This window comes from Pituophis catenifer, unplaced genomic scaffold, assembly GCF_029215685.1.
Source record: "Pituophis catenifer annectens isolate HBS135680 unplaced genomic scaffold, rPitCat1.0.hap2 SCAF_2, whole genome shotgun sequence".
Classification (NCBI taxonomy): Eukaryota; Metazoa; Chordata; class Lepidosauria; order Squamata; family Colubridae; genus Pituophis; species Pituophis catenifer.
This window is the reverse complement of record NW_027256882.1, coordinates 72,700,187-72,715,976: the sequence shown is the minus strand read 5'-3', so window position 1 is coordinate 72,715,976 and position 15,790 is coordinate 72,700,187. Positions and strand designations below refer to the sequence as shown.

The 15,790-nt window shown below is 36.7% G+C and overlaps 1 protein-coding gene across 2 annotated transcripts in view; it reads left to right on the top strand.

Moving 5' to 3' along the window:
• FLNB (filamin B) overlaps window positions 1–15,790 on the top strand; it is an 82,056-nt gene that overhangs the window by 52,971 nt on the left and 13,295 nt on the right. The window contains exons 24-34 of one of the 2 annotated variants that reach the window (XM_070936923.1): window positions 1,212–1,372; window positions 3,582–3,749; window positions 5,461–5,541; window positions 6,373–6,496; window positions 7,376–7,532; window positions 9,293–9,482; window positions 10,650–10,897; window positions 12,362–12,439; window positions 12,956–13,055; window positions 13,723–13,863; window positions 15,226–15,354. In XM_070936923.1, the coding sequence (XP_070793024.1) occupies window positions 1,212–1,372; window positions 3,582–3,749; window positions 5,461–5,541; window positions 6,373–6,496; window positions 7,376–7,532; window positions 9,293–9,482; window positions 10,650–10,897; window positions 12,362–12,439; window positions 12,956–13,055; window positions 13,723–13,863; window positions 15,226–15,354 (1,577 nt within the window). The remainder of the gene's footprint in view (window positions 1–1,211; window positions 1,373–3,581; window positions 3,750–5,460; window positions 5,542–6,372; window positions 6,497–7,375; window positions 7,533–9,292; window positions 9,483–10,649; window positions 10,898–12,361; window positions 12,440–12,955; window positions 13,056–13,722; window positions 13,864–15,225; window positions 15,355–15,790) is intronic. The other variant, XM_070936924.1, reaches the window with a different exon arrangement.

Genomic DNA, 15,790 nt, shown 5'->3' with positions numbered 1-15,790 from the left:
TTCTAGGCTGCATAATCAGAGGGATAGAATCAAGATCACGTGAAGTGTTAATAGCACTTTATAATGTCTTGGTAAGGACACACTTGGAATACGGCATCCAGTTTTGCTTGCCATGATGTAAAAAAGATGTTGAGACTCTAGAAAGAGAACAGAGAACAGCAAAAGATGATTAGGGGACTGTAGGCTAAACTATATAAAGTACTGTTGCTGGAATTGGGTATGTCTAGTTTGATGAAAAGAAGGACTAGGGGTGACATGATAGCAGTGTTCCAATATCTCAGTGGCTGCCACAAAGAAGAGGGAGTCAAGCTATTCTCCAAAGCACCTGAGGGTAAAACAAGAAGCAATGGGTGGAACCTAATCAAGGAGAGAAGCAACTTAGAACTAAGAAATTTCCTGACAGTTAGAACAGTTAATCAGTGGAACAACTTGCCTCCAGAAATTGTAAATGTTCCAACACTGGAAGTTTTTAAGAAAGATGGGATAACCATTTTTTTTGAAATGGTATAGGGTTTTCTGCCTAAGCAGGGGTTTGGACTAGAAGACCTCCAAGGTCCCTTCCAACTCTTATTCTATTCTATACTAAATACCAATAGCCTTGCTGTCTGGAACCGATGGAAACTGAAGAGTGACAGGTTGAAAAGTGGGTAGTATATTCTAAATTAATCATGCAGAATAAAGCCATTCTGGCTGATCTGTCTCTGTGCAAACTTTCACATAACCATCTAAAAGTACTTTAGGAAAGAGAGGCATGAAATAACATTGTGAACATCTGCCAGTTTCTTCTTGGTATTTGCTGCTTAGTAGGGACATGCCCCGGACTGTGTACAACTATCACAAGACAGTTCAGAGCTCTTTGGAGCATTACTGAAAGTCAAATGATGGATAATGAAAGATGCAATATAGTTCTTAAGAACTCCCAGCCCCACCCCTTGAAATCATTATCTGATGTATACCTGCCAACATATGTCATCACCTAAGACTTCAACATTCTCCAACCTTAATCAGAGTCTGAGTATGGGTGAAAAACCTTTAATCAACTGAGATCTTTCTGTTCTACAGAGTCTTTATTATCCTTCCTAAATAACAGTTTAGAAAGTGTAGTAGCATGGCACAACTGACAGCAAACTCCAATACAAGGAACATAACAAAGTAGTCCTTAAAATAAAATGATGATAATTAAGCATACTAACTTTCCTTTATTTTTGCAGAGGAGCTGGAATTGGTGGCCTTGGAATAACTGTTGAAGGTCCTTCAGAATCCAAAATTAGCTGTAAAGATAACAAAGATGGCAGCTGTAGTGCAGAATATATCCCATATGTACCAGGAGATTATGATGTCAACATAACTTATGGGGGTGAACATGTTCCTGGTAAGACTATTCCTGTATTGTAAGAATGGAAAATGAAAAGGCCATCAATTGTTCTTTTTATCAAAGGACATTTAAAACACTGATAATGAAACTTGGGAAAATGTTGAACATACTGAAATTTATTAAATAGAACATTATATCCAGGCAGAAAGTACTGATCTTCTGGAATTCTAGGCAAATGGTTAAATCACCCTTCCAGTAATGGAGAATAAATTTTAATTTGATTTTGGCCAGCTAGTGATTCTGTCAGGGAATATAATACTTCCCCAAATTTTACCAACCTCCAATTTTATAATATCTTAAAATGACCTTGCAACTTAATGGGATAATGTACTATTTTGTTTCTCAGATGAAATGGTGTCTCAAGGAGCTAAAACCTAACATCAAATATAGTAACAAGATAAAACAGGAAAAATTCAGCTAGTGTACTCAGGTTGAAGAAATGACTGGGTTAATTTGAAGAAATATGTAAAATACTATTTTCTTGTATCCCCTCCATCTCACTCATTACTACCTCTACTTGCTACTAATCTTTAATTAGAAGGTGAAAAAAAGTTACTATCTGGTGTAACTCTCCTGCACTGCTATAAGTAGGATATATCAGTATTATTCAGTTATCAATTTTAGTAGTAGTTTAGGCTAGCTAAATAAATAAATTAAAAATAGCACCAAACCCACAAATTGGATAAAACATCCCTAAACACGAGTAATGATTTGAAAGAAAGGTAAAAGCTCAAAACAATGTTAAGTCTCTAATAACTGGCGGTGTTAGAATATGATGGACCCAAATTGTAAATCATTCCATTGATGGCAGTTCTTCTTTTTTTTAGTCTAAATCAGTGAGGTGAGTCTTTTGGGCTCGGCATGTCAAAAAAGTGCCTAACTTGACACTGCTAGCATGTTACATACAGGCAGCCTAAATAAAAGAGAAATTGGTCCCTATCCCCCTGCCCCCCCCACCCCCATCTCTAGGCCACCCTGAACAGCAGCACTTGATGGCAGCACTGAGTTTGGGCCTGTAGTCAAGGCCTGGGCCTGGACTTCAGCCCTAGCGAAGCACGTGAGCTTTTTCAGTTGCTTCCTGGCCCACAATCTGCTGCATGCTGCTTACCTTTTTCAGGTGATGTTCTTTTTCTGTTGACAGGCCCTACCTGAGGCTGTTCTGGTTCACATGGGGCCTTCGCTCTTGAAGGGGCTTCAGAGAATGCTCTTTCTGGGCTCTCTGCAGCCTCTGAAAACTGTGCAAAAGCGTGCCCTGTTATCACATGAGTTTCAGAGACTCTTGTGACCGCACGAGAGCGTGGGACTCTCGTGGGACTTCTGGAGACCACAACTGATTCTTGTGTAGCCTCTTCAGCCTCCGAAACCTGCGCAAGAACAGGGTGTGCTGTCAAGCATAGTTGTTGTTTGGTCTTGGTGGATGCTGACGCATCATTCAAAATCTCGTGGCATGCCGCTTTTGATACATGTGTCATAGATTTGCCGTCACTGGTCTTGACAGTTGTTGTCCATCTGCCTGGTTCCTTATAACAGTGAATATTTTAAGATGCAATACAAAGTTTTGTTTACATTTCGTTCTACGGTCTGCATCACACCTCAGGACTGAGTTGCTGTAATAGCTTTCCCATCTCAACATCTCATAGTTGCGTAAATAATAATTTACTGATCCCGAGGGTTTTTTCCCAGCCCCTTGCATTTTATCTTAGTTTCCTGTGTCTTTATTTTCCTTCAGCCTGCCTTCATTTATCTTTAGGTTTTTCGTTTTCACTTCATAATCTACACATTGGCCCAACTTTTTGTGGAATTCCCTGGTTTTTACCCTCACCCTCCCATCATCAACCTAGCGAGTGAAGTTATTCCTAATGCTTGTATGTAGTTTTGAATTCCAGTCAAATTGATAGTTTTCTTGATGATTGAAGTCAATTAATACATTTTCTGATAGGTTTTTCTTTTGGGGGGTAAGGGCCATTAACCTGATTTTGGTTGAGCTTTTCCTGCTTTATATAAAATTGAATAGGAACTTCAAAACAATCTTAAATGCAGACAACTCTGAATTACCAGTATAAGCATCCTTATGACTTAGAAAGCAGTGTGAATTGAGTGAAGGTAGCTGCTGTTTTGCCTTCAGAGGTTATAATGCAACCCTTTTGCATCATATTGCTTAAGCCTGTTTATTGTTGTCCAAAACTTGATTTTGTTTTATTGGTAGGCAGTCCATTTAAAGTTCCTGTAAAAGATGTAATTGATCCCAGCAAGGTGAAAATTGCAGGATCAGGTTTGGGGACAGCTGTGCGTGCCAGAGTTCCTCAAGTCTTTACTGTGGATACCAGCAAAGCTGGAGTAGCCCCACTTGAAGTTACAGTTGCACCAATCAGAGGTAGGATGTTTCTCTCTATAACTTAACATTTCTTTTAAATGAGAATGTATGGATACTATATACACAAGTGCATGACCTCCATTTCAGTACTGAAATTTATAAAGAATTTATTTTAAAAAAATGGTCCCCAAACGGTGGTAGGTAATATATTTTACTGCTTTGTGCTGACTGATTATTTGTAGAGCTGCAAAAAGTTATCAGATAGAGACTGCTGTAATTAAGATAATCCAGACACACACACAAACTTTGGAAACCTTAAAGTAATTACAAAATCCCAGATAGTAATTAGGAGTGTTTTACCTGATTGATGAGTTCAGAGCACATCTGAAGAATCTCTTACATTTAACATGGTATATTCCAGATAGCTATCTGGAAATTCAAGGAGTTCCCATTCATCTGGAGGTTATCAGATTGGGAAAGGCTGCTGTAACAAATCAATATGTGTTCTCAATAAATGTATATCAAAAACGTTACAGAGGATTAGGTTGAATTTCCCAAATTCTGCATATATGCCCAAGAATGTAGTGCTTTAAAAGTACCTAAATTATAAGAATAAAAAATACTGTGTTTTCTAGGCAACAAATAAATATAGAATATATTTTTGCCAGTTGAACTAGGAAAAAATCTCTAGGCTTCTCTTCAGTAATATTTAAATCATGCAAAGATGCTAAGAAGATTCAAATTTATTTGTAGTTACTGAAGAGTGATAAATGATTGTCTCTTGAGTCAGACTGGAGTAGACACACCCACATGCATAAATACATACATCAAAGTAAGAATTAGGAAAGGAGAGTCAGTAATTCATGAGAATGTGGGGCAATAGAAAGCAAATTTAATTGCTTAATACTAGATGATAAGCATTGTTGCATGAATAAGTGCAGATTTATTCAGTGCAATTTTTTAAAAAATGGGATATAAGTAAAAAAATAATTTAATACAGCATATTAGCTAAAGTCTGAACAGTCAAGCCTGAATGGCAGCAGACATGGGTTGTAAGTCAAAACATATGGAGGGCAGAAGATTGTGTAACTTTGCACATTAAGTAAGCAATGCTGTCTAGTGAAAGAGGGAGCATTAAATACCAATATCCAATATTTTAATATATCATAGAATTTTATCCTACTTTTATTATTTTTTTAAATAACTCAAGGTGGCAAACAGACTTAATATTCCTTTCTCTTCCTATTTTCCTGTTTTCTGTGAATCTGGAATCTACCTATAGACAGTTGAAGAACCATTTAAAGCTGACCTGTGTTAACATTGCTGGCATCAGTTCAGCAACCTTATTTGAGCTTAATTACTGAGCAAAGTCAGCCCTGGTTTGCACATGGATGGGAGGCCACCAGGAAATACCAGAACTAGGGATTAGACTGAGAAGTCAAAAAAGCTTCCCAAAAAATAATGGTGTCAGACCACTTTAATAATGCTCTCATGAACACTTCATGGATCCTGCCACCAGGCTTCAACTTGGATTGAGAATATCTTCACCCTTAACAGAACTAATTTAGCTTCTTTTTTAAAAGCACGTATTTCTTTGACAATGAAAGTAACTTGGTGATGAATGGAAGAAAGTAGTTATAGTGATGCCAATCAGTGTGAATGGTTTTATGACCAGCTCTAAATAGTTTTCATCTAAACAAATTTGACAGTTGACAGAACTCTAATTTTTTGGGGAGGGGATGATTTGAGTTAAATAGTTTTTTAATTCTAGCTGATGAGCCGGATTCCCAGTCATGGCGCAGTCCTTTGAAAACACTTTCAGAGTTCTTTAGAGGTGAACTACCTGAAACAGGTTTGAACTCTCATGAATTATTTATACTTTAAATAAATCTTCTAAATTCTAACTGTAGCTTTAATAAACAGAAGAGAGGTTTATAAGAAATAGACTTTTCTCTAGCCTACTATTCTATATTCTATAGAATCCAATATTACTATCCAATATTCTATAAAAATATTGAAATGCCTTTTTACCAAAATCTTTCATGCTGAATTAACTATGATAATCAAAATTGTATTTGCTATTAATCCTATGAAATGATTTTCTACATAAATCCATGCTTTGTGGAAATCCATGGTTTCTGGGAAAGACTTTAACCTTTTTTCATATCTTTAGCTAGCAGGTCATAGAACGCTTATTGGCTATGAAAATTTATTATTTTCTAAACTTATCAATGGTATACTGTGAGTATGTATAAAATTATTAATAGTCCTATAATCAAACTACAGTATTGTGTTGGTTTTGTAATATTTCTACTGATTGGGATCAACATCTACTTTTTCTGTTTGAGATGGGAAGCTTAGATTTAAGTATTCCCATTACTGACCTAGCTAGATCTCTGCATTTGGAAAAACACATTATTTCAATCTGTCCTTGATAGAAGATTCTTAGCTTTCAATTATGAATCACTTGAGCTGCTAATGAATAATCTTTTCTCTAATTGGTGAAGTCACAATGATAGAAATAAATTCATGTAGTTGAACATGTCCTAAATAGATGTCTGTGCTGATTCCTTGAAAAGCTTCAATCTGTTTTTTATGAATCAATAACATTTGTTTACCAATCAGCTCTGAAGCCTTGGGAAGGCAGCTGAACGTATCAAAATGTGGCCTCTTTCCTTCTTAGGGTCGGCAGAACCTGTGCATATAACTGATAATGGTGATGGAATTTACACAGTAGAATACACTCCAACACAAGAAGGCCCCTATGCCATTGCTGTTAAATATGCAGATGAAGAAATTCCTAGAAGGTAAAATTGGGTAAAAATAAATAAATTATCCAATAGGATTTAAAAAGTGCATTTGGCTGAGCAGTTTACATCTTTGGTGTATTATTTAGCTTTGGTGCTTAATAGGAGTTTTGAAGAAATGGCTTCTGTTGCAAAGGTTCAGGTTTTCCTTATGGTCACAAAAGTGTGGAAAGCAGTGGCAAAGTGAAGGTATTTGTTTGGGCCAGGGAACCGGTAAACTTTCTGCAACTTTTTAAATGTTTCATATACTGAAAAAAGCTAACTTGGACCGAACTAATCCAAAATAAGTGATCCGTTCTATTTTACGGAATTTTTAGTATAAGGAGAATAGACTAGAGCTGGAAGGGACCTTGGAGGTCTTCTAGTCCAGCCCCGTGTTCAAGCATTTCAGACAAGTGGCTGTCAAGTCTCTTCTTAAAAACCTCCAGTGATGAAACACCCACAATTTCTGAAGGCAAGCGGTTTCACCGGTTGATTGTTCTCACTGTAAGGAAGTTTCTCTTGATTCCAGGTTGCTTCTCTCCATCCATTGTTCCTTGTCCTTCCCTCTGGTGCTTCGGAGAAGAATATGAACCCCTCTTCTTTGTGGCAGCCCCTCAAATATTGGGATACTGCTATCATGTCACCCCTAGTTCTTTTTTTCTCTAGACTAGCCAAACCCAAATCCTGCAACTGTTCTTCATATGTTTTAATCTCCAAGCCTTTGATCATCTTAGTTGCTCTTCTCTGAACTCTGAAACGTTAAAAGTGACTCGTTGTTAGGAAGTCACTATTTTTATTTTGGATAATAAGTGGGCATCTTTAACTAGAGTTGAATGAATTTTTCTCATTTGCATGCATGCATGCATGAATGAATAAACAAATTCTTTCTCTCAATAGCCCATTCAAATTAAAGGTGCTTCCAACGTATGATGCCAGTAAAGTGACAGCTAATGGGCCTGGCCTTCTCTCCCATGGGATTCCAGCAAGCATACCTACGGAATTTGTTGTAGACACTAAAGATGCAGGACAAGGACTTCTCTCAGTGCACATAACAGTAAGATACTGCTACCTCTTCTATTGTCTCCCCTCCCCCTCCATCCCTCATCTACCTCAGTCTTGAAGTATGTAAGTTATCTGTGTATGGCAGGGAACTTGAATATTGTTGTCTTATACATTGTGGTATTTTAAGTATATCAGCTTCCCACAAAATAATTACTTTTTGCTTGTCTTACACTGGTGTATTTCACTTACTGATTATAAAAATGTAATGTGACCATTGTGTCCTTGGAAAGCCTGTTGATCCTAATGGAAGTTGATCTGATCATAACAAATCATAACATTTTTTATTTGAACTATTCCTGGCCTTTCCAAATTCCTTAAAATTAGGCCAGTCTACAACTTTCACCATGAATGAACATAGACAAGGCTCTGTAGAACGCTCATACATGTTTTGGACCTCACCATGACACTCTCTTTCAGGGACACTTTGTTAGATTTTCAGAAAAACTTAATGGCTTTAGAGAGATGTTCGCTAGCCCTTAGAATGATTAAAGTTGTATGCCTCACAATGAAAAATAGAAGCAGAAGATTCATGAAGAAGTATACAGTGTGATCATCTATATTATGAAAAAAATGAATAATTTTTTTTTAGAATTAGAGGGGAATCTCAAGGACTTCTGACTACTTCAACTATCATGGGTGAAAACTGCACAGTGCTCCATGTAAAAGATTTCTAATGATACTAGAATTCAGTACAGATAATCTTCGATTTATAACCATTTGTTTAGTGACCATTTGAAGTTACAGTGGTATTGAAAAAAGTGACCTATGATTGATCCTCATACAATCATTCCAGCATCCCCACTTGTCACATCAGGAGTAAAATTCAGTCAGTTCCTACTGGATTGCGTGATACGGTAGGGCCGACTGCGCGAAGCTCCGCCCACCTGCGCGGTCGTCATGACGTCCCTTTTTTGCGATGATTTTCAGCCTCTGCACATGTGCAGAAGGCTTTGCGCATGCATGGATGATGGCACGTGCGAGCGAAGTGTGCATGCGGCGTGCACACATTTGCTAACCGGTAGGGAAAGTAAGTGAATTTCACCCCTGACTCACACAGTTAAAATTTGGGTGCTTGGCAACTATCACGTATTTATGATAGTTGCAGTAACCTAGAGTCACGTGATCACCATTTGCAACCTCCTCAGCCTGGTTCTGATGAGCAAAATCAATGGCAGAGGCTTAACAACCACATGATTCATTTAATAAATGCTATGGTTTACTTAAAAGTCACGACAAAAAAAGTTATAAAATCGGGCATGACTCACTTAAAAATCACCTTGCTTAGCAATGGAAATTCTGATCCCAGTTGTGGTTGAAAGTCAAGAACTACCAGTATTTGGTAATGACCTTGTTTAAGAATACTGTTTGGTAACATCTTAAGGAAGTTGTGAAGTTGTGATTGCATATAGAATAACTGAATTAATTTACTTCCCGTTGCTGCTTCTGGTGAAATATAGATTTATGAAGTGTGGTAATCAGTAGTACCAGCTGAAGAATATTATCTGAAGGGTTTTCCAGCCATGAGATGCAATATTAGTAGGCACTAACATCCTATATTTCTGTGGCGTGGTGCCAATATAGTTCTTTTTGTTCTGAAGCAACCATTTTAAACAAAACAAGTATATTAAGAATGTAGTCAACCTAAGCACTCAAGCAAGTCTGAATTCTTCCTCCATTCATATACCATATTCTTGTCTCTTGTTTGTGATGAGGCTTGGTTATTTTAATGGTGGCTTCATTTCGGGCATTCAGGATCAAGAAGGCAAACCAAAGAGGGCAGATATTCATGACAACCAAGATGGCACATATGCAGTAACATATATCCCTGATAAGACTGGTCGTTATTCTGTTGGCATTAAATATGGTGAGGATGATATACCTCTTTCTCCATATCGAATTCGTGTTTCCCCAGCAGGAGATGCAAGCAAATGTCTAGCAACAGGTAAGTCCTTACTTCGATTTTACAATTAGGGTAAAGTGGTAGTGTAATGAGCCGTGGTGGCACAATGATTAGAATGCAGTACTGCAGGCTACTTCTGCTGACTGTCAGCTGCCAGCAGTTCAGCCATTTGAATCTCATGGCTCAAGGTTGACTCATCCTTCCATCCTTCCGATGGATGGTTGGTAAAATGAGGACCCAGATTGTTGGGGGCAAAATGCTGACTCTGTAAACCACTTAGAGAGGACTGTAAGGCCCTGTGAAGTGGTATATAACAGAGGTGAGTTTCAGCAGGTTCTGACCAGTTCTGGAGAACCAGTAGTGGAAATTTTGAGTAATTCGGAGAACTGATAGTAAAAATTCTGACTGGCCCCACCCCCATCTATTCTCTGCCTCCCAAGTCCCAGCTGAACAGGAGGAAATGGGAATTTTGCAGTATTCTTCTCCTGGAGTGGGGTGGGAATGGTGATTTTACAGTATCGTCCCCTGCTACGCCCACTAAGCCACGCCATGCCCACCAATCCACACCACACCAATTTTGCCATAATTCTTAATAGCAGTTTCAGTAAGTTGAACAAATGTTACTGGCTTCTTGTCTCCCCTTAGATTTATTTAGAAATTGACCTTGTACTCTTAATAAGCTTATTCAGATTCACCACTGAATGCTTGAATCTGGTATGCCAGCTTACTTTAATCAATTAGTAATGACCCATTTGCAATAGAAGACATGACAGTGCAAATCTCTTGACTGTTTCAAATTGCTAATATGGCCCAATAAATTCAAGGAGAAGAGAAATTACTATAAGATTTGTACTGTGAAAGGTACTCTTTCCTTTGAAGTTCTTATGGAAGGTGATAAATTCTATAGGCCATGAGAAAATCGTGCCAGTTATCCTGCAATGTATGACCACTCTAACACAATGCTAACTACGAATGCTAAGTAAGGAAATGAAAAAAATAAATAAATGCAGATTAATTTTTTTTTAAGTATCGCATTCTACAAAGCAATAAACAAAGTTGCTTGTTTTTAAAGGCTTTATGGTATCAAAATTAGGATTTTGGTTGAATTGGATATGTTTTTAGTGATGCACTTATCCAAGTGAAAATTACATGGTCACTCCACAACATTATGTGAAAACTGCTATAATCCTCTTATCAACTGTCTTTTAGGCCCTGGCATTGCAGCAACAGTGAAGACTGCTGAAGAAGTGGGTTTTGTAGTAGATGCTAAATCTGCAGGCAAGGGTAAAGTCACATGTACAATCCTGACGCCAGATGGTATAGAAACTGAAGCAGAGGTCATTGAAAATGAAGATGGAACATATGACATCTATTATACAGCTGCTAAACCAGGAACCTATGTGATTTATGTCCGCTTTGGTGGAGTGGATATTCCTAATAGTCCCTTCACTGTCATGGTAGGAAGACCAGCATATTTTCTTAGTGAACATAAATAGAGATGCAGATTGAGGAACAATTTCAGTTAGCAGGCAGTTTGACATATATGCTATTCGCTTATAGTCCAAATTAGTTTTATAGCTGTGTAGAAGTTCCCCAACCTTAACTGAAAATATTGCCTATTCTATATTTGCATATTTTATACCTGTAATTCATGGCATCTGTTGGTTTAACTCTAAATAATATATTTCTATAATAGTTGCTTTATGTAATTCAATACACAGTATCCAGCAATGAAAGTGTACCATAGATTCGCATGAAACATAAGGTTTTTTTGTGGCCAAAAATTATACTGTCATAATTTTTCAAATGTCACTGCATTTGAAAAAGATATAACGCCCTTTATTTCTTTATTGTGCACGCTTTCTCATTTCAGCCAAAGATTGTACTATTTGTAAGAGTTCCATTCAACTTATTGTCCAGTGAGGTTTGGCTGTGTGCAGATGATAGTTTATGTAAAATTTGGTGACTAAGGACAAGGTCAAGTTGGTTATATAATAGTCCCCCACAACAGTTCAGGGGATACCTTTTAATCTTCATCTAATGTATTTCAAAAATTAATCATAAAAAATTATATATAATTTTTGAAATACATTAGCATTTGCATTTTTAATGCTGTTATAGAAAATTCTAAAATTCCGTTCAATGAATACTTAAGGGAGGGGGGCATTTTGAGGAGAAGATACAGAAAGGCACTCATCTTTTCCCAAAAATCTTCTTCTAAAGGCCATCACTGCTACCACCAGTTTGCATTTTCACATATCTATTTACCAACTGAAAATCCATATTGTCTCTTTTTAAAAACCAATTTGGTTTGGGGCTACCACTCATTCTTAATATTGAGTACAATTGAACACAAAGGGTTAGATTTTACATTATAGAGCTCTGAACTGTGGAAATTGGGAAGCAAATTATGAATTTACATCAAAGAGGTTTTGAAGAAATTTCTTACCACGAATGCTATCTAAGGATTCCTTTCTGACTTGTCTTCATTCCATATCTTAAAGCGATGGAAAGAGATCTTCCACTTGGTTCCTACTTATCTGTGTGATTTTCCTGAATTGGCTTTTTAAAATTAGTGACCAGAGGATAAAATATTGCCATTTAAGGTGGCTGTTTCTACCTCTTACTCCCTTTAGTGTTTTAGAATTCCATTACTTATCTGCTCCCTAAGTTAATAAGTTTGTTAAAAGAGAATATAAACTGCTATTAGGAAAGTGGACAAAATTGGAGAAAGCACAAAGAAATTTGAGATTGACTTGCTGAGAACTACTATGCAAATCTTGTGGCTAGTTTTGGACTAGGCGATAACATTCCTGTTCTGTAATATGCTTCTTTCCCACTCTATGTATTTGATATTTATATGCTCTGTGCAAAGAAATAGGGGTTCATTTTTGTAAACTGTACTTTTTGCCACTAACCAGGCCAAAGATGCAGATGAAGTTGCAGTATTGTCTCAGGAGCCACTAAATGCAGCCTCTCCCCCTGGATTCCGCCCCTGGGTACACAATTTTACAATTTTTTTTTTCATGTTCCATTCAAGAAATGACAGCCTGCCTTTCTCTTGGGGTTGCTTAAGCTTGCTTTTGTGTCATATCTTAGTGGTGGTCCAAGTGCTACTTTGGAGGAAGCCAGGTTTGATTCAGAGATTTCTATTCATTGCTGTGCTAATGACTTTTTGAGCAACTTTTAACATCACAATCATTTCAAGGCTCCTAAGGTACTCTGTCCTTATAAAATTGCACATCAGTTTCCTTCTAGCCATATGAAAGCAGATGGCCTTTATATTCTGGTGTCTTCTTAAACCAATTAACTTTCTTCTAGGCCGTGACAAATTGTTGTTCTTTCAGATGGAGCTCTCCTTGTTTGTGCAATGTCTTGCAACTTCATTGTGCCATTTATATGTTCTAAACATCTTTACAATTCAGTGGTGTCTTCATTCTGGAAGCAGCAGTCTAAAAAAGTTAACCCAATATCTTAACTGTACAGATAAAATTACTTTTTTTCTTCTTCTTTAGGTCACAGAGGAAGCATGTGCACCTGACAGCGTGAATGGTGTAGGCTTTAAGCCCTTTGATGTGGTCATTCCTTTTGCAGTAAGAAAAGGAGAAATTACTGGTAAATAGTTTATTGCATTCAAAATCCTAGATCACTCAGCTTGCTATCATCATTCAAAATTCTTTGTGAGAGAGTCTTTATGTATCTGAAGTATAGAACTAACTTCATAAAATTTGCAAGTCTGATTAGTTTATTATATAATCCAAAAGGGAGTGAGAGACAGTGCATCCTATTAAAATAGCTGTTCTTAGTTTTGCGCAGTGGACCATTCATACTTAGTTGCTTTCATTAATCCAGGACAATTATCTGTCCTTGTGATAAAATGCAGCTATCCAGAATTCCTGGATGGTATAATTCTTGGAAGACTCCAGGTTGGGGAATTATAGTCCAGAACACCAATTCTAAATTGAAGTCTATCAGGTTTTGGCAAATCATACAAATTCAATTTTTCAAATTGTGAGGCAACTATAATAGATGCTATAATAATATTTTTTTACTCCTAAACAGTTGAAAAGGATGATTTTACGTTATTACTAATCATACTCTACTAATGATAGGAAAATAATCTCCAATCTGATAGCATCAAGATAGAAATGAGAGCCAGGAATAGTCCAATTGTCTTCTTCCTTAGATAATTTACAAAATAGCCCCCTGATATTGTGTAGCTTGAGTATGAAAATGCTTGGATGGCTTTGTTTTTGTAAAAATGTAATCTTATTGTTTTTAGGGGAAGTCTACATGCCTTCAGGAAAGACTGCAACACCAGAAATTGTGGATAATAAGGATGGCACAGTTACCGTTAGATATGCTCCTGTTGAGGTTGGGTTACATGAAATGCATATCAAATACATGGGTAATCATATTCCAGGTAACTACCAATTAATTCTAATTAACATTCATATTGCATTGCAAAAGAACTGTGGGCGAATGAGAACTGTAATTATGCATAATACTCTAGATGATGATGACTTCAGCCTTGTAAATGGCTGCAGTCTTGATTTGCATGATGCATCATAAAATGAGAAACATTGGGTTAAAGTATCAAGAATTCTTACTGAGTGTGTGCCAGATTTAAAAAAGCTTTGGCTTTGTGAAATGAAATTTGTTGCTATTCCCCTATGGTCAATTGAAACATATAATTTTGGAGGGGATAAAGATTAAGAGCTGTACGAAAAACTTGTGTAAAATATTAGGCCTTCTTTCCTTAAATTATAGTTTGCTCTCTTACAGATTATAAATAGCTGAATTTGATTTTCAAGTAAATTATTATGAATCACCATAGATTTGACTGTTTGTAACATATTGCTGGCTTGCATAAATCATTTAAAAATACACATTGTATGAAAATCCTTGGCTCTGCTCTGCTCCCTTAGTATTGTACACAGGAGAAAAAATTAGGTTGGGATATATAACAATGTATCTTCATACAATATGTTCTGAATTGTAGTGCTTCAGTTACTTTAGGATGTATTTGATGGTTTCTATCATTTTAGTTATTTACCACTTTCTAATGTGTGGTGAGAAGAGTATTTTATGTTTGTCATCCTGATATTTTCATGGGATATGGACAGATAGTGATTGTATGTTGGTTTATGCATTACAAGTTAATATCCAAAGTGTAGGCAGGGACAAAATTAAAAGGGATATTCTGGGCACATCCAGTTAAGATGGAGTTGATTAATTTAGAATGCTTAGCTATGTTAGCCTTAAAGCCTGTGAGTAAAGCTAGGAATAGAAGCACCATTAAAGCCCAACCACAAAAAGAGCCTTCATTGGGCTTTGACTATTTTAATGATTTGGCTTTTTCTTGCATATAGTAACAGATGTGACCTGTAAGTAATAAAATCGGGATCTGTAGTTTGTTTGTTGATAGAAAGCAACCGGACAAGAGAGTCATAGAAATACATGTAGGTCTATCATTGACCAGTTAAGGCAAACAAGTGATGTTATATATTATTTTTGTTTATTTTTATCCCAACTTTATTATTTTTATAAATAACTCAAGGCTTTAAACATACCTATTATTCCTTCCTCTTTCTATTTTCCCCACAACAACAACCCTGTGAGGTGGATTGGGCTGAGACAGAGTGTGTGTGTGTGTGTGAGTTTCTGGCCCTGAGCCCTTGTTGAGTGAAGAACATTCATAATCCCTTTTGAAGAGGCAAAATAAGTAAAAGCATTAAAATCTGAGAGACTATGTGTACTGATGATAGACTTTTATCCTCTGCAGAGAGCCCCTTACAGTTCTATGTGAACTATCCAAATAGTGGAAATGTGACTGCTTATGGACCGGGCCTTGTCTATGGTGTAACAAACAAGCCAGCAACCTTCACCATAGTCACAGAGGATGCTGGCGAAGGTAAGCATTAGCTTTTTAGCCTCAGTAAACCAAAGATGAAGCAAATTCCATTTGAGTGTGTTCTTTAATTTCCAAGTAAGCATTCATATGAGCTTGAACTGCTGACTTAAGAGTTATAAAGATATTTTAACAATGAACATGGGCATAATTCTTCATGTCAGTATTTTATCCAGCAAGTACCAGGGTACATTATGATAGTCTTATTTGCTTAAGCATAATATTTCTAAAAGCGGTTTTTGCTACTTTGCAGATATTACAATATTTTAAATTTATCTAAATATACTTATCACATTTAAAGGTTAGCTTGAGAGTTTCTTATAGCCATTGAGTAAGCTTTGTGATTAAGTTTGGAATCTGTTGTTAAAACACCACATTGATGAGATAACAGCAATAATCTAGGATAAATTATGCATTGCTATCTTTCAAAGTTAGCATC